The sequence below is a fragment of the Salvelinus namaycush genome, chromosome 3 (genome assembly GCF_016432855.1).
Source record: "Salvelinus namaycush isolate Seneca chromosome 3, SaNama_1.0, whole genome shotgun sequence".
Classification (NCBI taxonomy): Eukaryota; Metazoa; Chordata; class Actinopteri; order Salmoniformes; family Salmonidae; genus Salvelinus; species Salvelinus namaycush.
The window spans coordinates 57,459,082-57,483,397 of record NC_052309.1 but is presented as its reverse complement, the minus strand read 5'-3'; the positions used below and the strand labels follow the sequence as shown (position 1 = coordinate 57,483,397).

Sequence of the window (24,316 nt, the reverse complement as noted above, 5' to 3'; positions counted from 1 at the left end):
GTCAAGGTTTGGCTTTTTCAAGACAGGCTTTATTACTAGCACTTTTAGTGATGTGGTACACATCCGGTGGGTAGGGAGCAATTTATTATGTTCAACATAGGAGGGCCAAGCACAGGAAGTAGCTCTTTCAGTAGTTTATTTGGAATAGTGTTCAGTTTGCAGTTGGAAGGTTTAGAGGCCATGACTATTGCCATGAATGTGTCAAGACATACAGGATTAAAAAACTTACGGACTACTCTTTGAAAACTACTTTCAAAGAGTAGTCCGTAATTTGCTTTCTAATGATCATGATCTTTTCATTGAAGTTCATGAATTCATCACTGCTGACGTGAAAGCCATCTTCTCTTGGGGAATGTTGCTCTTTAGTTAGCTTTGAGACCGTATCAATTTTTTTTTTTGCATTGTTCTTATTCTCCTCAATTAAGTTGAAAAAATAGGATGATCGAGCAGCAGTAGTGAGGGCTCTTCGATATTGCATGGTACTGTCTTTCCAAGCTAGTTGGAAGACTTCCAGTTTGGCGGAGCGCCATTTCCGTTCCTATTTTCTGGAAGCTTGCTTCAGGGCTCGGGTATTAACTTCTCTAGGGTAGGGGGCAGCATTCGGAATTTTGGATGAAATGCATGCCCAAATTAAACTGCCTGTTTCTCGGGCCCTGAAGATATGATATGCATATAACTGATAGATTTGGATAGAAAACACTCTAAAGTTTCCAAAACTGTTAAAATAGTGTCTGGAAGATTTGGCAGGTGAAAACCTGAGAAAAATCCATTCAGGAAGTCGTTTTTTTTTGGTTTTGTAGTTTTCTATTCAATGCCATTACAGTATCGCTTGACTTAGGACTCAAATTGCAGTTTCTATGCCTTCCACTAGATGTCAACAGTCTTTAGAAAGTGTTTCAGTCTTGTATTCTGAAAAATGAGGAAGTAAGAGCAGACTGAATGAGTGGACCCTAAAGTTTCACAGAGCTTTTTCCTGCGCACAACCGAGAGAGTGCGTTTCTTGTTTACATTTTATATTGACGGCGTTATTGTCCGGTTGAAATATTATTGATTATTTAGGCTAAAAACAACCTGAGGTTTGAATATAAACATCGTTTGACATGTTTCTAGGAACTTTACGGATACAATTTGGATTTTTATGTCTTCCTGTTTTGACTGCGTTTGAGCCTGTGGATTACTGAAGAAACGCGCGAACAAAACTGAGGTTTTTGGGTATAAAGAGACTGTGTTGAACAAAAGTAACATTTATTGAGTAAATTAATGTCTGCTGAGTGCAACCATATGAAGATCATCAAAGGTAAAGGATTAATTTTATCTCTATTTCTAAATTGTAACTGTTCTATCTGGCTGGCTACTGTTTGTAATGATTTGTCTAGTGGGCTATGTTCTCAAATAATCGTATGGTATGCTTTCGCCGTAAAGCATTTTTTAAATCTGACACCGTGGTTGGATTCACAAGACATTAATCTTTAAACCTATGTAAAATATGTTTTGTTTTCAGAATTTTTATAATGAGTATTTCTGTATTTGAATTTGGCGCCCAGCAGTTTCACTGGCTGTTGAAGAGGTGGGACGCTACCGTCTCACGTGCCCAAGAGAGGTTAAAGGTTCAATTTAGATTCCCAGTTAGGTGGTTAACCAATTAAAAAATGTATATATATTTTTTACTCCAACGTCCTTGGGTAGGTAGAGGTAGTCTGGAAGGTCATCTAGCAATCTTTGGGTTGTCTGATAATTTATAGCATGCCTTTTGATGATCCTTGGTTGGGGTCTGAGGAGGTTATTTGTTGCGATTGCAAATGTAATAAAATGGTGGTCTAATTTAGTCCAGGATTTTGAGGAAAAACATTTTAGATCCACAATATTTATCCACGGGACAAAACTAGATCCAGGGTATGACTGTGGCAATGAGTAGGTCTGGAGACATGTTGGACAAAACCCACTGAGTCGATGGCTCCGAAAGCCTTTTGGAGTTGGTCTGTGGACTTTTCCATGTGAATATTAAAGTCACCAAAAATGTGAATATTATCTGCCACGACTACAAGGTCTGATTAGGAATTCAGGAACTCTGACTTCCCTGATTGAGTAGGTTGCATAGATTTAATGACTAAAACGTGTATGTATGTGTAAATGTTAGCGACACTGGTGTTCGAGGCGGAGGTGTTCGAACTCTTGTGTGTAGAATGATTGAAATGTGGATAGACTGGATTCTCCAGCCATGTGTTTGTGTACGGCATTGCTTTCACTTCCCTATGAGTGCCATGGCATCAGCCATTGTGTTTGTCACTGACGTATTCAGGTAGAAACAAAGACTGTTCCATTAGCAACACAACCGCAACTATGGGGAAAAACAATGTAAACTATGTTTCTTCAACGTTTATTGAAAACATAAATACATTTGCACTATGAGCACTTGTTGTCTTAAATACATTGTTACAGTTGTTGGTTAGTTAGCTAGCAAATGTTTTGCCATATTAGAATTGTCATGAAATCATTCAAAACAAGACATGGTATCAAGAACAAGATAAAACTAGCTGAAATTTGTCACTTACGATTCCCCACAAAGCAGTTTCTTGTAATTTTTGGTAGCTATTTGGCCATCCAGAATCACAACTCACTGACTTCTGCCCCATTGAAGCATGCACATCGTTTTTGTGACATTGTCAGCTAACCCATCTGTGGAAGCATGACAGATCTAGGCTACATACGGTCAGTCTGTCTGTCAGTCAGTCAATAAAAGCGATAGAAGTTCAAATCAAATCCCTTAACTAATGAAAGGTTTGGTGTCTTTAGGTTGGGGCTGCCTTTGGAGTTGACTTTAACCATGCACTTGTAGGAGTTGCTATACTACATACTAAGACACAAAAAATGTCAGGTATAGGCCAATAACATTTCTCTCTCTTGCTCTCTCAGTGATGTCAGCTGATGCGCTCAACCCTACCTCTCCCAACCCCTCAGTGATGTCAACTGATGCGCTCAATCCTACTTCTCCCAACCCCTCAGTGATGTCAACTGACGCGCTCAATCCTACCTCTCCCAACCCCTCAGTGATGTCAACTGATGCGCTCAACCCTACCTCTCCCAACCCCTCAGTGATGTCAACTGATGCGCTCAACCCTACCTCTCCCAACCCCTCAGTGATGTCAACAGATGCGCTCAACCCTACCTCTCCCAACCCCTCAGTGATGTCAACAGATGCGCTCAACCCTACCTCTCCCAACCCCTCAGTGATGTCAACTGATGCGCTCAACCCTACCTCTCCCAACCCCTCTGTCTCGTCCATCTCTCTGGTTGAGATCAAGGCAGACACTCGTCTGGTGCTGAAAGCTTTCCTCCGCAGCGCACTCTCTAATCCTTCAGCCGAGCGACTTGGGACGGTGGGGGGAAGCTACAAAGACCACAACAAGTACAGGTAACAACTCTCTCACGTAGCCCCCCCCCCCATCTAGGCTATTACCTGTCATCCCCATCACCTCACATCCCTGCCATTCACCCTCATCCCAGTTGTATTTTTTTTTAAATGCCACCTAATATTCTTTAACCTTTTATTTTGAATGGTATCTTTTTTTGCAATCTATCCAACCATCCTACCTCTTTATCCATCTCCCCTGTCTCTTCCTTCCAGTGCAAAGGAGTCTAGGAAGCGGCCGGACAATGGCTGGGACTCTCTGGATGAAGCAATCAGCTCAGTAGAGGAGAAGAAACACGGCTTGAAGGACCTCATTAAGAGACGACTGCAGCCACGGCCCTCCAACCTGCCCCTCCGTCGCTCAGCTAAAGACAGTGGTGCAGACCAGACACAAAATGGTGGCTCCTTGGAGAAGGACGGAAGACCAAACCGAACCAACCCAGGCCTGCCAGGCTTCTTCAGAGACCAACTCGAGGTGAGATGGATTCACGTTGTTAATCACAACGCATTATTCAAAATGTACTAAGAAATTACATGTCACATACAGTACCAGTTAAAGGTTTAGACACACCTACTCATTCAAAGGTTTTTCATTATTTTTACTATTTTCTACATTGTGGAATACTAGTGAATACATCAAAACTATGAAATAACACATATGGAATCATGCAGTAACCAAAAAAGTGTTAGACAAATCAAAATATATTTTATATGAGATTTTTCAAAGTAGCCACACTTTGCCTTGATGACAGCTTTGCACACTCTTGGCATTCTCTCAACCAGCTTCATGAGGTAGTCACCTGGAATGCATTTCAATTAACTTCTTGACGCTAGGAGGCACAATTTCTATGTTTGGAAAAATAACGTTCCCAATGTAAACGGCCTATTTCTCAGGCCCAGATGCTAGAATATGCATATAATTGACAGATGAGGATAGAAAACACTCTAAAGTTTCCAGAACTGTCAAAATATTGTCTGTGAGTATAACAGAACTAATTTTGCAGGTGAAAACCTGAGGAAATCCAACCCGGAAGTGCCTCTTATTTTGAAAAATCCCTGTTCCATTGCCTGCCTATCCTCCAGATCAACCAGATTCATTTTCCAATGGCTTCCACAGGTTGTGAACAGTCTTTAGACATAGTTTCAAGCTTTTATTCTGAAAAATGAGCGAGATTTATCAAATCGCGCCAGTGTCCTTGATTAGTTCTTGCGCGCGAATGTCGTAGCTCGACATTTTATTTCTGTCTTGTATTGAATTATTTTACCCTCCGGTTGAAATATTATCGATTTATTTATGTTAAAAACAACCTGAGGATTGATTATAAAAACGTTTGACATGTTTCTACGAACTTTACGGATACTATTTGGTATTTTCGTCTGCCCTTCAAGACCGGCACGAGCCTGTGGATTACTGAACATAACGCGCAAACCAAATGGAGGTTTTTGGATATAAAAATCATCTTTATCGAACAAAAGGAACATTTATTGTGTAACTGGGAGTCTCGTGAGTGCAAACATCCGAAGATCATCAAAGGTAAGCGATTCATTTTATTGCTTTTCTGACTTTTGTGACCAATCTACATTGCTGCTAGGTGTTCGTAATGTTTTGTCTAGTGATCGATAAACTCACACAAACGCTTGGATTGCTTTCGCTGTAAAGCATATTTTCAAAATCTGACACGACAGGTGGATTAACAACAAGCTAAGCTGTGTTTTGCTATATTGCACTTGTGATTTCATGAATATAAATATTTTTAGCATGTTTTTTTTAATTTGGCGCACTGCAATTCAGCGGTTGTTGATGACAATTATACCGCTAAAGGGATCTGTGCGCCAAGAGGTTAACAGGTGTGCCTTGTTAAAAGTTCATTTGTTGAATTTCTTTCCTTAATACGTTTGAGCCAATCAGTTGTGTTGTGACAAGTTAGGGGTGGTATACAGAAGATAGTCCTAGTTGGTAAAAGACCAAATCCATATTATGGCAAGAACAGCTCAAATAAGCAAAGAGAAACGACAGTCCATCATTACTTTAAGACATGAAGGTCAGTCAATACGGAAAATGTCAAGAACTTTACACTTTCTTCAAGTGCAGTTGCAAAAACCATAAAGCGCTATGTGAAACTGGCTCTCATGAGGACCGCCACAGGAAAGGAAAACCCAGAGTTACCTCTGCTGCTGAGGATAAGTTCATTAGAGTTACCAGCCTCAGAAATTGCATCGAAAAATAAATGCTTCACAGAGTTCAAGTAAAAGATATATCTAAACATCAACTGTTCAGAGGAGACTGCGTGAATCAGGCATTCATGGTTGAATAGCTGCAAAGAAACCACTACACCAATAAGAAGAAGAGAATTGATTGGGCCAATTTTGGTTCCAACCGCTGTGTTTTTGTGAGACGCAGAGTAGGCGAACAGATGATCTCTGCATGTGTGGTTCCCACCGTGAAGCATGGAGAAGGAGGTATGATGGGGTGCTTTGCTGGTGAAACTGTCAGTGATTTAACCAGCATGGCTGCCACAGCATTCTTCAGCGATACGCCATCCATGATGGAGTGCTGCATCAGATGACCTGACCTCAACCCAATTGAGATGGTTTGGGATGAGTTGGACCGCAGAGTGAAGGAAAAGCAGCCAACAAGTGCTCAGCGTATGTGGGAACTCCTTCAAGACTGTTGGAAAAGCATTCCAGGTGAAGCTGGTTGAGAGAATGCCAAGAGTGTGCAAAGCTGTCATTGAGGCAAAGGGTGGCTCCTGTGAAGAGTCTAAATATATATTTTGATTTGTTTAACACTTTTTTTGGTTACTACATGATTCCATGTGTGTTATTTCATAGTTTTGATGTCTTCACTATTATTCTACAATGTAGAAAATAGTACAAATAAAGAAAAACCCTTGAATGAGTAGGTGTACAAACTTTTGACTGGTACTGTAATTGGCTGGTATCCCAATCCCACATTTTAAGAGTTTTGTTGGGTTTTAGGTCAGACAGAAGACCTGTGACCGATTTTAGCTGCTGTTTTAAATTCTAGACAAGACCACATCGGTCCTAGAGCAAAACTGCTGCTCTGAAATCTAGCAGAAAACTATGGAATGTAATAAGTTGTGGAATGTGGTTATGATATGTACAAAGCTGTGATTATCTGTTCTTATACAGTGTGTATACATACATACATACATACATACATACATACATACATACATACATACATACATACATACATACATACATTATCCATCATTGTTACTATTACCTCAGGAAGACGTTAGGTTCCCCTCCATGTCAGATGAAGGGAACGATCCGAAACAGCAGAAAAAGGCAAAGAAGTTGAAGAGCCAGATCTCCTCTTTCTTCAGCATAAAAAAGAAGCCAGAAAAGGATAAAGACAAGGATGAGACACGTCTTCAGAGGCCATCCACACTGACCATCGGCGTAGGGCCAGTACCCGGGGCGCCAGTCATCTCTCCCAGTAAGTATTTTGGAACCGAACAGTCGTCAGCAATGAATGTTTGCCTCAAAATATCATATTTATTAGGGGTTCAGCAGCCAACACCAGCAGGCTCATAGTGGCCATATTGTTTGAGCTGGAGTCCTGGTTGAAGAAATAAGTACATAGATGCTATATACCAAATTTGGTACCAATCGGTCTAGCGGTTCTGGTGAAGTAGACGTTTTAAAGTACATAATTAAAAATAGTCCAAAATACATCAAAGCACATTGCATGATCTGTTCGATGTTGAGTTTTGATATTGGACAAGCCTAAAAATTAGTACAGCGGTAGCTCATCCAAGGGGCACAGTGAGCCCACAACTTGAGTATTGCTATTTGCAGCTATACTTATTATTATTCATATAAGGGGTTCAAGCACCAAAGCTGGGTGAAACCCTATTGTTTTTGCTGCCGTTTATTATTGTTATTATTAATATACATCTTCTTCTGTCAAGGAAAATTAACATGTACATTCCTGTATGATAATAAGGCCTAGGAGGATGAAAAATTGCATGACACCCTCTCATGCAATGCCAATTGGTCGAATGGTGGCACTATAATAAACAATTGAAAATGCTACATTTGAAAGCTCATGCCCCTCACCCCGTTTGAGCTAGAGTCCTGAAATTTGGTACCCATGAGGTCCGCCATGATCAATTTTGAATTTTGTTAACACTTAAAACGCTACTTCTCTGGCATGAAACTTGACATGTGGCATCTATGGACCAATGTCTCTCAACGTAAAAATAGTTAAGACTACAACCTAAAACAACTAGTGCCTATTGACCAATAAACATGTGGGCATGGTCTCACACATAAAGGTCTATAAATCAGTCACGGATATTCATATTGTAACAAAACTTGGTACATATTTTGCAAACTCTGTCAAGGCTCAACAAATCCAAGCACCTTCATATCAACCACACGGTGGCACTATAACAGGCACATTTCTATATCTCTTGATCTGTTTGACTGAGTGATGAAATTGGCATACATTCAAAAGGATATGAGACTAGCTAACCTTTTTTAAAGTATGGTAGAGTTTGGCCACATTATTGCACTGTTGGATGGGAAAAAACATGAATGCAAGCTCATTGGCTCATAGAGGCCATATTGTTTCAACTAGAGTCTTGGAAATATGAGTTTGAAGATATGTATCCATACAGTACATTTGGAAAGTATTCCGACCGCTTCCACATTTTCTTACGTTACAGCCTTATTCTAAAATGAATTAAAGATTTTTTTCCCTCATCAATCTACACACCATAACAAAGCAAAAACAGGTTTAGATTTTTTTTCTAATGTATTAAAAATAACATATTACATGTACATAAGTATTCAGACCCTTTACTCAGTACTTTGTTGAAGCACCTTTTGGCAGCGATTTCAGCCTCGAGTCTTCTTGGGTATGACGCTACAAGCTTGGCACACCTGTATTTGGGGAGTTTCTCCAATTCCTCTGCAGATCCTCTCAAGCTCTGTCAGGTTGGATGGTGAGCATCACTGCACAGCTATTTTCAGGTCTCTCCAGAGATGTTTGATCGGGTTCAAGTCCGGGCTCTGGCTGGGCCACTCAAGGACATTCAGAATCTTGTCCTGAAGCCACTCCTGCGTTGTCTTGGCTGTGTGCTTAGGTTCGTTGTCCTGTTGGAAGGTGAACCTTCGCCCTAGTCTGAGGTCCTAAGCAAGTTTTCATCAAGGATCTCTTTGTACTTTACTCCGTTCATCTTTCCCTCGATCCTGACTGGTCTCCCAGTCCCTGCCGCTGAAAAACATCCCCATAGCATGATGCTGCCACCACCATGTTTCACCGTAGGGATGGTTCCAGATGTGACACTTGGCATTCAGGCCAAAGAGTTCAATCTTGGTTTCATCAGACCAGGGAAACTTGTTTATCATGGTCTGAGAGTCCTTTAGGTGTCTTTTGGCAAACTCAAAGCGGGCTGTCATGTGCCTTAAACTGAGGAGTAGCTTCTGTCTGGCTACTCTACCATAAAGGCCTGAGAGGTGGAGTGCTGCAGAGATGGTTCTCCCATCTCCACAGAGGAACTCTGGAGCTCTCTGTGACCATCGTGTTCTTGGTCACCTCCCCGACTAAGGCTCTTCTCCACATATTGCTCAGTTTGGACGGGCGGCCAGCTCTAGGAAGAGTCTTGGTGGTTCCAAACTTCTTTCCATTTAGGAATGATGGAGGCCACTGTGTTCTTGGGGACCTTCAATGCTGCAGAAATGTTTTGGTACCCTTCCCCAGAACTATGCCTCCACACAATCATGTCTCGGAGCTCTACGGACAATTCCTTCAACCTCATCGCTTGGTTTTTGCTCTGACATGCACTGTCAACTGTGGGACCTTAAATAATATTTACCTCTTTTGTGCATCATGTGCACATTCAGATAGCCTTGTCCAACTAGGTCTACTATCAATCACCTCGTATACCTTAGCTGGTAACATTGTAACCAATGCCTGCCTTACATGTAATTAACCATAGGCTGCTATAGGATATAAAGCCCACAGGTTAAACAATTTAGCTTTGATTTTCTCCCCATCATAACTGTCGGAGGGGGGTAAATAAATGACTTCCTTGAAAAGGGGAGAATATGAGCTTTACAACAATGCCAGAATTATTACTGTACTCATTATATTCAGCAAAAATCATGTGTTTTTCTAATCTGAAAAAGCAACCGCAACTCGCTATTGCCATAGATGAAAATAACGCTTATGGCAAAATACAACTGGATGTGATCTGAGCAAAATGGTTAGTTTGTTACAATTGAAGTGTCCTGGCTGTGCATCAGCTCAAAAGAAAGGCAGACGAGTGATTGAAGTGACTGGGAACCAGTGGTTAAAATAGTTTAAAGTACTACTTAAGTGGTTTTTGGGGGTATCTGTACTTTACTATTGATATTTTGGGCCACTTTTACTTCACTACATTCCTTAAGAAAATAATGTACTTTTTACACCCTACATTTTCCATGACACCCAAAAGTACTCGTTACATTTTGAATGCTTAACAGGACAGGAAAATTGTCCAATTCATGCACTTATCAAAAGAACATCCCTGTCCATCCCTACTGCCTCTCATCTGGTGGACTTAATAAATACAAATGCATCTTTTGTAAATTATGTCTGAGTGTACCCCTGGCTGTCTGTACATTTTAAAAACAAGAAAATGGTGCCGTCTACTTTGCTTAATATAAGTAATTTGAAATTATTTATGCTTTTACTTTTGATACTTAAGTATATTTAGAACCAAATACTTTTAGACTTTTACTCAAGTAGTATTTTACTGGGTGACTTCCACTTTTACTTGAGTAACTTTCTATTAAGGTATCTATACTTTTACTCCAGTATGACAATTGGGTACTTTTTCCACCACTGCTGGGAGCTGTGTGTGGGAGAGCCAGATCAACTCAATCAGCTCGCGCAACAGAAACATGTTATCGATCAATGAGAGGATTGCATTATGTATTCTACACAGCTATGCATGCTTATGATTGGACAAAACAGATGAAAATGAGCTTCATGTCAAAGTGAATGTCTATTAGTCTCACGTGGACTTCTCGTCTTGTTACATTTTCGTCAACTAAAATGAAAAGCAATTGGTAATAGTTAGTTTTTTTTCAGAGCGTCTCGTTATCGTAATTTAGTTTGTGTCAGGAGCAATAGGTTGTTGGCGAAATTAACACTGCAACACACCTGATTCAAAGTTGAATGTCCAGACTGAAGACAATGCATGTTTTTAGTTGATTATTTCAAACAGGAGTGTTGGAACAAAAGCTGGAATTAAAGCCTGCAACATCCAGTAGCTCTCCAGGACCAGAGTTGGAGGCCCATTCTATTACACTCCTACTGTTCTCTCCTCCCATCCCTCTCTGTAGCACACCCTCCTGAGTTCTATGAGGAGGTGGCTGATACTCTGGACAGGATTGCTCAGCGGTCCCACAGTATGAAGAGACCCCAAAGGTCCAGCCCACGACCCAGCCCTGCTACCACCCCGGTCAAACCTCCCCCTGGTGAGTGGAAACACACATGCTATGCTGCTGTATGGCTATTCTTTATTTTGATCCATCTCTCCTGTCCTCAGAACCTGACAAAGAAGAAATGGTGCGCCAGCTGGTCCAGGTACTGTCTATGGAAGGGGACGCCATCAACTACAAGGTAAGACTTCTGGTGTAGGACTAGATCTAGATCACCTGACACTGCAGTTTCTAACTACCTACACAGTTTCCAACTACCTGCGTACACCTTTACGAACTACCTACACCTTTACTACCTGCCTACGCCTTTACGAACTACCTACACCTTTACTACATACACCGTTACAAACAACCTATACCTCTACTACGTACACCTTTACTAACTGCATACCCATGTATTGTGTGTTCCCCCCCAGATCCAGTCGGACCCCTTCCTGCGCTTCACGCTGAACCGTCTCTCATACCCGTCCTTCGCCAAGCTCCTGGACACCTTCGCCAGCCAGGAACAGGCCACGCCCTCACCTCTGCCACCTCCCTCCAGCAGCCCCACGCTGAGACGAGTGGCCGTCACCATGGAGGTCTCGCGGCGTGTCGTCACGGCGACAGGGATGCAGCGCATGCAGGGCTACGCAGAGCGCTATATGGAAAACTTTGCCCCCTGGGTGAAGAGCCATGGAGGATGGGTGAGTGTTTGCTCCAATTGCCCTGTCCCTATCAGAACTCTCTATCTCTAAACTCTTTATGCAAGTTAGCCCTAACTTTTTTTAATGCAGATTTAGCTTAGCGTTTGTTTTCCATTTCTCCTAAACAGCTAAATATATGAAGAATATATACATGTATTTGATAAGAGTAACTTGTTTGGTTGTATAGACTGTTTGGTTGTATAGACTGGTTGGTTGTTGAGCAACAAAACTGACACGTGCGAGACTATGGGGCAAATCAGACGGGGTTCACTTAGTTTGTTGACAACATGTAAACTATATTTCATCTCCAATGTTTACTGAAAACATAAATAAAGTTGCACGATGAGCACTATTTTTGTGTTGTTGGTTAGTTAGCTAGTAAATTCTGGCCATATCAGCATAGAAGTGACATCAGTCAAAACACCTCAAAGCAAGACAGGGTATCAAGAACAAGATAAAACTAGCTGAAACGAGCTACGTACGATTCCCCACCTGGCGACATCTTGTCATTGTTGCTAGCCTTCTGGCCATCCAGAATCGCAACAACACATGGACTTCTGCCCCATTGAAGCATGCGCAAAGTTTTTGTGACATTGTAAGCTAACCCATCTTTTAAAAAAGGTAAATGTGGACATTGGCGCCCTCTGTCTGTTCTAAAGTTTAAAGGTTGTTTCCAAACACAACCACCAGGAGGCAGAAGAAGTCACTGACCACAGCAGGCATCTGGTGCTGATTTTCCCTCAATTTCTAATCCCACATCTCCCATTTTCCATCTGCAGGAAAGTATTGTCCAGTTGGAAGAGATTTTGGAGTGCGACTGACAAGCCTACACCATCAAGGCAGCTCGGAAATCCTCACTACTTCCTTTTAACGGTGAACTCTAATCTATGACTAAGGCTTAGAGTTGTGTCCTATCAGGTCAGGTACAACTCAAGGCCCTTCTTGACCTCAGTTTCTCCTGTGGTGAGAGACGGAGAAGGCATTAGCTTTTTAGAACTCTACGACACGTGAATTATGTCACTTGTATTTGTCTGAGAATCATGTGTACTTGTACAATTTTTTTTTTTTATCAACGTTTTTCTATAAACGTGTTTTACAAAAACCAATGTGTACAGTGTGGTCTTTGGTTTGGTTTTCATTACTTGGTGTTACAACTGGAGATCATCATTAAATAGTATACTTTGATAGTCCATTTATAATGATATGAGATATTTATTTCATTATAATGACAAACCCTGTTGCAAGTCAATGACCTCTTCAGTTGTCTATTGGACAGAAATAAGTATATGAAAGCATAGGCTCATCTCAGAACTATAAGAGAAGTGAATTCATACCGACAACACCTCATAACTTGTTTCCATATGGTGCTTGTTTGAACTATTACCAGATTCATACATTTGGTTAAGTGTATTTTACAAAATGTGCAAGTTCACAAAACAAATACCACTTCACAAGCATACAAATTACAATGGATTTACATTTTGTTTGCTTTGGTAAGGCTCACTTTTAAACACATAGTTTAGACTTCTGGTTAAAAGATGCTGCAGTTGAACAGAGTACTGTAAATGTTTCTTTGGGGCAGATCTCACTGCTTGTCCATGGGCATCAGAGCAAGCACTTTACATTTTCACTACTAAACAATATCATTTGTATCGCCTAATAGTAAAAGTGACAAGTAGCATGTAGTCCCCAATAGGTACAAATAATGTAATTCCTTATACAGGATAAGTGGCTGTATTGCAGTCGTGTTGTGCAGATGATCAGATCTCTAAAATACAATTTAATTACACTTCTCCAGGCGTTGTGAGATCTGAGCAACATGACTGCAATGAAGATGACCTGGAATGTGCCCCATGGTTTTTAGTGCAGTGTTCTAAGAACAATCAATCCAGATGAAAATAACCCTTCAAATGTGTGCTCATTAAAATATATTTCATTTAAACTTAACAGAATTGAACACAAAATGATGATCTGGATTTAATGTTCTGAAAAACCATCCCCAGCAGCTGTTCTCACATTTGGGACCCAGCTAACACTTTTTAGTTCCCACATCGTTGTGGGGAAGTTATTTTCCAAATAACCGAAGGAAAACCTTAAGGGAACGTTACATGAACTCTCTGTGCCAGCTAGGGAGTCTCTCATTCAGCCTCTCTTGTCTGTGAAGGACCAGTCCCAGATCAGTCCAGGTACTTCTCAGCACGGAGGATCTGGCAGTACATCAGCAGGGAGAAAATCAGGGCCAGGATCTGAAACGACAAGAGAATGTATTTGAGTTATACAAATGGTGACCTATATTTCACAAAACCGGGTTAAGTGAATTGTTTGCCAGATACGTTTCCTAAATGATTAGATTTTTTTTTAATTCAATATTTGTAGCTCATATTTCGTAGTTCATCGATTTTAGATATGTTACAACACTCAATATTCTCAATAACCCAGATTCCAGTGGTGTAAAGTACTTTAAGTAAAAATACTTTAGTAGTTTTTTGGGGTATCTGTACTTTACTACACATTTTTGACTACTTTTACTTTTACTCCACCACATTCCTAAATAAATTTTTTTTACTCATTTTCCCTGACAGAAAAATACTTGTTACATTTAGAATGCTCATGCAGGACAGAATTATGGCACCTATCAATATAACGCTTTGTCATCCCTACTGTCTGATCTAGCGGACTCACAAAACACAACTACTGTGTAAATGATGTCTGAGTGTTGGAGTGTGCCTCTTTCTGTCCGTAATTAAAAATATGAAAATAGTGCTGTCTAGTTTGCTTAATATAAGGAATTTGATGTATAGCATTTACTTTTACTTTGTACTTTTACTCAAGTGTGACAATTTAGTACTCTTTCTCCCACTGCACTTAAGTACATTTAAAACCAGATACTTTTACTCAAGTAGTATTTTACTAGGTAACTTTCACTCTTACTGGAGTTATTTTCTGTTAATGTATCTTTACTTTTACTCAAGTATGACACTTGAGTACGTTTTCCACCACTGCAAGATTCAAGCTTTCTTTATAAACATGCAAGTATATCTGGCTGTTTATCAAATTTAGTTGACTAACAATGATCCTGCATGGTGGAATACAACCCTGGCTCATTGAATGTGATTAATTGACTGATCTATTAATATGTTGTAATTACCTGGACAATACCAATGCAGACTCCAAACACCAGGACAGAGAGGATGTTGTCCAGGAGCCACTGTCTGGCCTTCTGATAACACGGCTGAGAGAGGGAAGAGGAAAACGCGGGAAGAGAGAAGGACAAAGGGGAAGGAGGAGAGGGAAACGTGAGAGTAAATGGGGAAGAGAAAAGGGCAAAGGAGTAGTAGGGGAGGGTGGGGGACAAAGAGGGAGATGGGGGTTGGGTAGGGGGGGAAGAAGAGTGGAGGACAGATGTTAGAGAGAAGCAGAGCAACATGATGAGAATTGGGTGTTGTAAGAATGCAGTTGAGAAAATAAATTGTATTGTCACAGTCAGGTTCATTCTTTACATTCTTGTAAGTGTGAGCGCACATGCAGATCTGGACTCTGTTAGCAAGATATGTAGGCAGCTGGGAAATGTCTTGTGCGCAGGCTGTTGAACCTTGACTCCCCAGACTCTCCCTCCCCGTCCCCCCCTACATTTGAGAAGTGGTCTGACCTCGATCCATCTTTCAACACATTGGTCCATCCCACCGGAGCAGCAGGAAACGGGGAGCGTTCCATTGATCACGGGGTACCAATCTGTTTTGTTGGTGACGCCGCAGCACTTGAACTAAGAAACAAGTATTGCATATTTGTTATTATCTCTGTTGGTCTCTGACTCTGTCAGATCGTTGTTTGTTTGTCTGAAAATGTGCCTCTAAAAATGTGTCCCTGGATCAGCAACTACAGCCCCTCAGACTCACTGATACTGTATGTACATTTCTAGCCAACAAAGATTTAAAGCGATAGTGCCAGCCAGATGTTGGCCCTTTTTTTTTTTTTTACTTATGCAGAGTCAGATGAACTCATGGATGCTATTTTTATGTCTCTGTCCAGTATGAAGGAAGGTATCTTCGCGACCCAATGCTAACTAATGTTCGTGCAATGGCTGGAAGTCTACTGGAACAGCTACAGTAGCATGCTGACTCTGGTTAAGTAAGGGCCCTTTAAAGGGTCAATCTGCAATTGCTACATCCATATTTGGATATATACAGTGGGGAGAACAAGTATTTGATAACCTGCAAAATCGGCAGTGTTTCCTACTTACAAAGCATGTAGAGGTCTGTAATTTTTTATCATAGGTACACTTCAACTGTGAGAGACGGAATCTAAAACAAAAATCCAGAAAATTACATTGTATGATTAAGTAATTAATTTGCATGACATAAGTATTTGATACATCAGAAAAGCAGAACTTAATATTTGGTACAGAAACCTTTGTTTGCAATTACAGAGATCACACGTTTCCTGTAGTTCTTGACCAGGTTTGCACACACTGCAGCAGGGATTTTGGCCCACTCCTCCATACAGACCTTCTCCAGATCATTCAGGTTTCGGGGCTGTCGCTGGGCAATACGGACTTTCAGCTCCCTCCAAAGATTGTCTATTGGGTTCAGGTCTGGAGACTGGCTAGGCCACTCCAGGACCTTGAGATGCTTCTTACGGAGCCACTCCTTAGTTGCCCTGGCTGTGTGTTTCGGGTCGTTGTCATGCTGGAAGACCCAGCCACGGCCCATCTTCAATGCTCTTACTGAGGGAAGGAGGTTGTTGGCCAAGATCTCACGATACATGGCCCCATCCATCCTCCCCTCAATACGGTGCAGTCGTCCTGTCCCCTTTGCAGAAAAGCATCCCCAAAGAATGATGTTTCCACCTCCATGCTTCACGGTTGGGATGGTGTTCTTGGGGTTATACTCATCCTTCTTCTTCCTCCAAACACGGCGAGTGGAGTTTAGACCAAAAAGCTCTATTTTTGTCTCATCAGATCACATGAACTTCTCCCATTCCTCCTCTGGATCATCCAGATGGTCATTGGCAAACTTCAGACGGGCCTGGACATGCGCTGGCTTGAGCAGGGGGACCTTGCGTGCGCTGCAGGATTTTAATCCATGACGGCGTAGTGTGTTACTAATGGTTTTCTTTGAGACTGTGGTCCCAGCTCTCTTCAGGTCATTGACCAGGTCCTGCCGTGTAGTTCTGGGCTGATCCCTCACCTTCCTCATGATCATTGATGCCCCATGAGGTGAGATCTTGCATGGAGCCCCAGACCGAGGGTGATTGACCGTCATCTTGAACTTCTTCCATTTTCTAATAATTGCGCCAACAGTTGTTGCCTTCTCACCAAGCTGCTTGCCTATTGTCCTGTAGCCCATCCCAGCCTTGTGCGGGTCTACAATTTTATCCCTGATGTGCTTACACAGCTCTCTGGTCTTGGCCATTGTGGAGAGGTTGGAGTCTGTTTGTTTGAGTGTGTGGACAGGTGTCTTTTATACAGGTAACGAGTTCAAACAGGTGCAGTTAATACAGGTAATGAGTGGAGAACAGGAGGGCTTCTTAAAGAAAAACTAACAGGTCTGTGAGAGCTGGAATTCTTACTGATTGGTAGGTTTTCAAATACTTATGTCATGCAATAAAATGCAAATTAATTACTTAAAAATCATACAATGTGATTTTCTGGATTTTTGTTTTAGATTCCGTCTCTCACAGTTGAAGTGTACCTATGATAAAAAATGACAGACCTCTACATGCTTTGTAAGTAGGGAAACCTGCAAAATCGGCAGTGTATCAAATACTTGTTATCCCCACTGTATATATATATATATGAATGATATGTAGCCATTGATTCTTAAAGAATATAACTTATAAATCACTCATGAGCTTAGTTCAACTGTCTTACCACACCAGAACCACCCAAAAAATAAGCTTGTTTTACTCCAATGTTTGTAAACAAAGTAAAACAATGGATGGTCAGTTCCGAGGGGTATACAACGAAGCAGGTTGAAGGAGTTAGGAGGTAGCTTAGGTCAACTTTGAGTTCAACTAGGTTTTACCGGTCATACAAACGTGGCTCATCTTTTAGCCAAGCACATTTCTATGGCAACGAATCCTTCAGAACTCACGGCTAACTCCACTTACCCAGAATGAAATGACTGAGCCGCGAGTTGAGGGCCATATCCCTCCCTCTGGCAAAGATTGCATCATCCCCTTCATTGGACGAAGTCGACTGGTTCAATATTTTATTAATCAAAAGTTTTTTGTGTGTAAAATGTTTTGGTTAAAATATCAAATTACACATTTAATGACAGAATGCAACTTCACGCAATGTAACACTTTTGTATGACTTAATAACTATTGATAGAATAGGACTTAACTATTGATAGGAGTGGGGGAAAATGGAGTTGATAAGCACACCAACGACTGTATTAACGATAAGTAATACAATAACTGCACTTCTAAAAGCCTATTTCACACTGCTGAATTTGCAAGAGAACTTTACTTTCATTTTGGTTTCAGCACAATTGAAAATGTGGCACTGACTCGCCCATGGATTGACGTTTCAGCATTGTCATAATGAAGCAGTTACAGGCAGTTACAAGCCTGCTAGAGTTAGCTACAGCCGGCCGAGCAATATCCACTGTTGTAGGATGGATGAAGCCTGAGCTGGAATGTGAAGCTAACTGAAGCTGGTTAGCTTAGAAAACTCTGAGTAGATCTAACGGGCTTTGTAGGATACCGCTCTGGCATCCATGGCTCTATGAATTTGAGAGTGGGTACCGGTACGTTTCTCCAGCCCATCATTCAGCTTTTTTTCTGAAACGGGAGAGGGGACAGGGCCGGATTACAGAACGGGCATGCAGGGCACATGCCCCGGGTCCCTGACCTCGTTTTTGGGGCCCACCTGGAGGTTGGGGTCCCCTAGATAGCATATGATAGCAACATGTGTAGAATTGCAGGAAATTAAGCTGTACAACTGCACCATTTTTTCGGTCTCATGGTAAAATGTGAACAAAAGCATGAGATGGCCCACTGGGCACGCACTGGTTGAATCAAGCTTGTTTCCACGTCATTTCAATGAAATTACGTTGAACCAACATGGAATAGATGTTGAATTGAAGTCTGTGCCCAGTGGAGAGCTATAAAACAGCAAACGTGTAGAATTGCAGGAAGTTTGCTTTAAAACTGCAACATTTTATCTTAGCCTCAAGACAAAATGTGTAGAATAGCATTATAAAACTGCAAATGTTTCTCTCTGCACCATGCCAAAATGTGTTGAATTGCAGGAAGTTAGCTGATTTCCAAAAAACAAAAACTGTGGATTGGCCCATTAATGATCACTAAGGCCGGGATCGCCTACACCCGCATAGCTGGGCTGCATGCACTACATGAAACATAATAGAATGTTAAATTGAACGTATACTGTGCTGTACAGAACGACCAGTTGAAAAACAGGGAGGGGTTGGGTTCTGACTTCAAAATGCACCTCTGCCTTTTAAATACGTCAGCCATTGCTTCAAGCCACACACCGGCACACCCACCGAACAACGCAAACGTACCTCAATGTCTGTTCAAGAACATTTTGGGGAAACGTGTCATTCAGTACAAGCTGTTCCACAATGTAGCAAACATTCAAGTGAACTGGACGCACCCCTGATGTTTTGGCGATGTCGGATGTGTAACTGCATTAGTGCTGTCAAATCAGTGAGCGTCTGCTCGTGTAGTTGTCACGAAGCCACACCCGTCCCACTCACATTAGAAGTTCAAAACGAGAAATAATGACACATTGAAAATCATTTAACAAAATAAGGATTTCTATCGGTCTAAAGCGACTCAGTGCATCCCATGGCAGTGTACGCAATAGCCTACCGTACCGGGCTGCTTGTGGATTTGACAGCTGTAAATGCAGTTCCACCTCCTACATCGCCAAATCAATTGAACACCTTCCTAATATTGAGTTACACCCCCCCAGGTCTTGAAATCATTTCACCGGGATGCTGGCCCATGTTGACTCCAATACTTCCCACAGTTGTGTCAAATTGGCTAGATGACCATTCTTGATACACATGGGAAACTTTTGAGTGTGAAAAACCCAGCAGCATTGCAGTTCTTGACACAAACCGGTGCGCCTGGCAACTACTACCATACCCCGTTCAAAGGCACTTAAATATTTTCTTGCATCATTCATCCTCTGAATGGCACACATACAAGGCTTAAAAATCTTCCTTTAACCTGTCTCCTCCCCTTCGATTCCCCGGGTCAGTCTATGTCATGGAACGAGCAGGTGTTATTAATGTTTGTATGATCAGTAAGTCCTTACTATCATCGTCAGTCAGTTTAAGTGATTTATCACTAAATCCACACTGAACAGACACAAGCACCATATAAGGTAACAGACTAGAGATTGGTGGGTTTCCCCTAACCCCCATCCCCCCTCTACCATTTTCTGCACATTGTCCCATGACTTCTTCAGTCCTTCGTCTGTCATGTAATTCTTCATCCCCTCCTTTAACTCATCCTGCGCTTTCGTGTCCAGCTGTGTGTGAGAGAGAGAGAGAGAGAGAGAGAGAGATGAAGATGAAGTGTGGGCCTTGATATACTTGCAGCATATGAGACAGATATAGGGGATAATGTAGATGTACAGAAGGCTTCTATAATGTAGACTGTACCACCCCTTTGTCTTCTGTATCGGTATATCAATTTTTTTTAAACACTGGTTGTTAATTTAGTGGTAATATGGTGGTAAAACTTTACTAATGACCCTCATTTGGGGTTGTGAAACATCAGTGGGTGAAACTGGATCTTTATGAGTGGCCAGGAGGATGGTAGACTGGACTCACCTCTTTGTGAAAGATATGGAGGACCAGGGTTAGAGTCACCTCTGTCAAGACCAGGAGCAAAAGGATTACAAAGAACTGTGGGGAGGGAGGGAGGGAGAGAGAGAGGGATGGGTTAGATATTTAATCCTTTGGACCTGTGCGTGTGTGTGGTTTTGTGTGTTGTGCTAAGTTGACTTGTAAAGGTATTTAACATGGTTGAGGTGGACCCATGTTTTGTGATGTCATGGGGACTCACCGTCATCAGCAGGCAGCGCTGCTCCTTCAGGGCACCAAGGCAACCCAGGAAGCCTGTCACCATGGTGACGCCTCCAGCGACCAGAAGTAGGTTTGCTGCGGAGAGTGAGGGAAAAGACAGCGGGAGGGAAGAGAACTCGGACTGGGTGAATGATAGCCACACTCCCACTCCAAACAGGCCACACCCTCCCAGCTACAGAGGAGACAGGAGACACAAAAGGTGACTTACGGTGAATCTCAATACGTATAGTGGTAGTTTATTCCTAAATCAAAGTTTGAACCATGTTTTTAGTCCTCAAAAGTAATCTATTTGTTGGACAAACTTAGATTTCCGAGTGAACTGTCAGAAGTAGTTGCCTCCATAGTTAGAAGATAGGACATGGGAAAGGAAGCAAGTTTATGCATTGGGACTCACCCTGCCTTTTGTGACTGGTCCCAGATCTGTATGTGTTTACATGTGTAAAAGCAGTTACAGATGGGACAAGGCTACCCTGTGTTATAAGTTGTGCATTTTAAAAGCTAAAGCAGAGCAAAATCATCAATGCTGCCTGCTTGACCTACATAAGTAGAGATTTGGCAGGAGTCTTACTGTTGAGGGTGTTTCCATATGTTCCTACCAACTAACATATGTCCAGAGTTATTGGAGTGTCGTTTTATGTCTTGGTGCCGCCAACCAGAGGCTTTATCATGACCCTTTTTCTCTTTCTTTAACTCCATGGCCCGTTATGACTTTGCACTTTATGATATCTAGTTCAGAGTTTGTATTCACATCCTAGTGTTGTTAGCCAACACTGTACATTACGTGTGGTGCATTGTGAACTTGTTCCCCAGCCTAAGGTCAAGTTCACGTTAATCTGGGATCACAAATATATTCATTTGGGAGACAAATAAATAGACCAAACTTGAACATAATAGAAACAGGACCACAACAAAACTAGAACAAGGCCAGATTGGAATCAGACTAGTTTAAGACCAGAATTTACAATCTCTTATGGTATGTAAGTATGTAGAATGGAACAGGCCAGAACAGATCAGAACTGAGCCAGAACAGGACAAGAAGAGAGCTAGAAGAACACCGTAATAGAACCACACAAACAGGACTAGACAAAGACCAGAAACAGATCAGAACTGGAATCGGAGCTTAAAAGCTCAATCTGTGATATCAAACAGCCTGACCCTCCCGCTTTGTTTGGTCATCTATATTCTTCAAGATTCAAACAATGGGTATAGCGTACTGTATATCATTTATTTAAATGACTATTGGACAGCAGAACATCGTACAGATTGTGCCTTTAAAAAACTGAGGCATACCAAAGGACAGAGATGTGAAGGTACTGACCCAGAAGATGAGGTTGAAGACGAACATGAGGTATTTCACGCAGCACAGGCACCTCCGAGAGGCTGACATCCTGACAGAGAGAGAACAAAGTATTCTATATATTAATATTAAGTTCAAGCTAATTGGATTATAACAAGTTCAAGACAAGACTTGAGAAGTTTAATCTACTTAACTCTACTCAAGTATACCTTGGGCATACAGCACATTCGAGGTGTGATTGTGGTGGCAGATGGTTTTGTGTATTGTGGTTATTTTTATTAAGGTATTTATATGGTGTGTCTGTGGTTAGTTGTGTGTGTGTGGGAGGGCGGTGGGGTCTGTGCCTGTGTTGTAGTGTTCTTAGCCAACCAGTACAGTATGTATGGTGGACTTGCTCCCTAGCCTGTGTTCCTGAGTGGGTCTGATAAGTCACACAGTCACTGTGGTGGAATCTAGTGACCTGTTCCACACACAGGAAGTCAGTTTGTCAGAGCACAGGAAGGAACCTCCCTTCTCCTGCTGGACTGCTAATTGTGTGTGCTTGCTAATTGAGCTCATGTGGGGCGGTCGTGGAAGGTTACCATGACCAGCCACAGACAGGATGAACATGACTCATAACACGACTGGAAGTGGAGCTCATTCTAAAGGCATGCTGATGCTAGAGTGCAGAATAGTGTGGTAGAATAGACTTAAAAATACTTAGAACAGAATGAAACAGAGGAGTGCTTCCTTTGTTAATAGATGTACAATAAGAGGCGGTCTTTGAAAATGGGGGAGAATTCTTGATCAACCAAAACGACATTGATGTTGGTAGTGTGAACAATGCCAAAGTATTTTATGCGTTTTTACTTGTCCACCACTTAGAATGGACATAAATGGAGGCAGATGTACAGAAGAAGAAAACTACTTTGGCTTAAGTTCTGCTGTAAATTATATAAAATATAAATTATTCACAGTCTTAGACAACCAAATTGTCGTAAATCAATATATGCCATTACTAGGATTCATGCATACACAGTCAAGGCATACCTGTCATGGCGGAGACCTTTAACGTGTGTGTATGTGTTTTAATTAAGCCTACTGTACCTGTCTGACGGTTGGCTCCACAGGCTTGATATACAAACAAATGAGTAGAAGAATTCCAGGCTAGGGAATCCTCTTTTGTTCTCTTGGCTCTTCTTCTTTGTTGAGTTGATTTTATTTCAACTCAATAACATATGTTTCGATTCAGTCCCCTTTGTTCTGTTTTAAACGGTCCTCCAGATTAGAAAGCTACATTTGAGTTTTCCCTCTTTGTCGTCCTCCCCCTCTCGGGAATGGATTGTTCTTAGGATAGAATTCCAGTTTCTTGCGCTCTCTCTTTCTTTTCCTCAATTCCTCTCTCTCTGTCCACTGTAGAATTCTTGTCAACCTTTAGATAAACTGTCCTCCCTTAAATCTTTAACTCAGTTGATACATTTAATAAGTCTATCCCTACATCTACAGTTTGTTTATCCTTTCTCCCTCTTTTCTATGACAATGCAGTTATCTCTCTTTCTCTTCTCAATAACTTCCAGATGTGACTGTGTTGTTGCCGCTCTCTATTCTCTCTCTCTCTCGCTCACCCTCCTCCCCTCATTATTTTTGCCGTCCCTCCTCCATCGCCTCTTCCTCCTCATCCCCATCCCCTTACTCACAACATATCTCTCTCTCGCCCTCCCTTCCTCTCTCACACTCATTCTCCCTCTCTCTAAACAAACATTCTCTGTCAGATTATCCTATTCAGCAGAGAGACATTTAAGGCATTAATTTGCCATAGTAGCAGATTTTTTCTCTTCCTTTCCCCCTGATTCTGTTGTATGCACCCCCCTCCCCCCAACACACACACACACTTCCTCCCCTTCCTGAACAAATGGCCGAGGGAGGTTGAGGGGTGTAGTGGAGTTTTGACCAGGATAAAATATAACATTTTGTCTTACGTACGTAACATGTCCTACCAAGGACATTGCCTTTACAGTGATCAATCTTAGTAAAAGTGGTTGTTGTTATATCTAGGTTTCATGTGTGATCACATCACATCAGAGGGTTTTCCCTGATTTAGTTGTTTGCCTGAAAAACTGTGTTTGATCTCTGCCTGAGGTACCTGTTGTTTTTCTGCTAGACGTTTGCAACAGATGCAACTGAGCAAAACAGACCAATAGAACGGAAGACCTGTGCGTCACCACCACACCAGCTCTTTACTGCAGGTCACATAATTGAACTGTTCTCTGATCATAAAGATAGGGAAAGGGCACCACCTAGTGGCCATAATCGGCAACACATCAAATCAAAGCCTAACTTCTACTGAAGTCAAATATTCACTTAGTCTCCCAATTGACATCAATGCATGATTAAGTGAACATTCAACTTCAGTGGAAGTAAA

General features: G+C 41.7%; 2 protein-coding genes across 3 annotated transcripts in view; one reads left to right on the top strand and one right to left on the bottom strand.

Annotated features, from left to right (window-relative positions):
* The window catches only part of bcl2l12 (BCL2 like 12), a 28,746-nt gene extending 16,095 nt beyond the window's left edge, over window positions 1–12,651 (top strand). The window contains exons 2-8 of the mRNA XM_038979276.1: window positions 2,914–3,412; window positions 3,626–3,884; window positions 6,665–6,875; window positions 10,775–10,909; window positions 10,981–11,054; window positions 11,290–11,556; window positions 12,336–12,651. Coding sequence (XP_038835204.1) covers window positions 2,916–3,412; window positions 3,626–3,884; window positions 6,665–6,875; window positions 10,775–10,909; window positions 10,981–11,054; window positions 11,290–11,556; window positions 12,336–12,377 — 1,485 coding nt within the window. The 5' untranslated portion in view covers window positions 2,914–2,915 and the 3' untranslated portion in view covers window positions 12,378–12,651. The remainder of the gene's footprint in view (window positions 1–2,913; window positions 3,413–3,625; window positions 3,885–6,664; window positions 6,876–10,774; window positions 10,910–10,980; window positions 11,055–11,289; window positions 11,557–12,335) is intronic.
* Window positions 12,652–12,748: 97 nt separating this feature from the next.
* tspan4b (tetraspanin 4b) lies at window positions 12,749–23,503 on the bottom strand. Of its 2 annotated transcripts, XM_038979528.1 has the most exons (8): window positions 23,002–23,503; window positions 21,937–22,006; window positions 20,599–20,790; window positions 20,364–20,438; window positions 19,964–20,059; window positions 15,206–15,319; window positions 14,705–14,788; window positions 12,749–13,802 (listed from the first exon to the last, which is right to left on the bottom strand). In XM_038979528.1, the coding sequence occupies exons 2-8, from the start codon at window positions 22,003–22,005 to the stop codon at window positions 13,734–13,736; spliced, it is 699 nt and encodes a 232-aa protein (XP_038835456.1). In that variant the 5' UTR covers window position 22,006; window positions 23,002–23,503; the 3' UTR covers window positions 12,749–13,733. The 2 variants fall into 2 exon arrangements, with proteins under 2 accessions (XP_038835456.1, XP_038835463.1); XM_038979535.1 differs by lacking the exon at window positions 15,206–15,319.
* Between the last annotated feature and the right edge of the window lie 813 nt (window positions 23,504–24,316).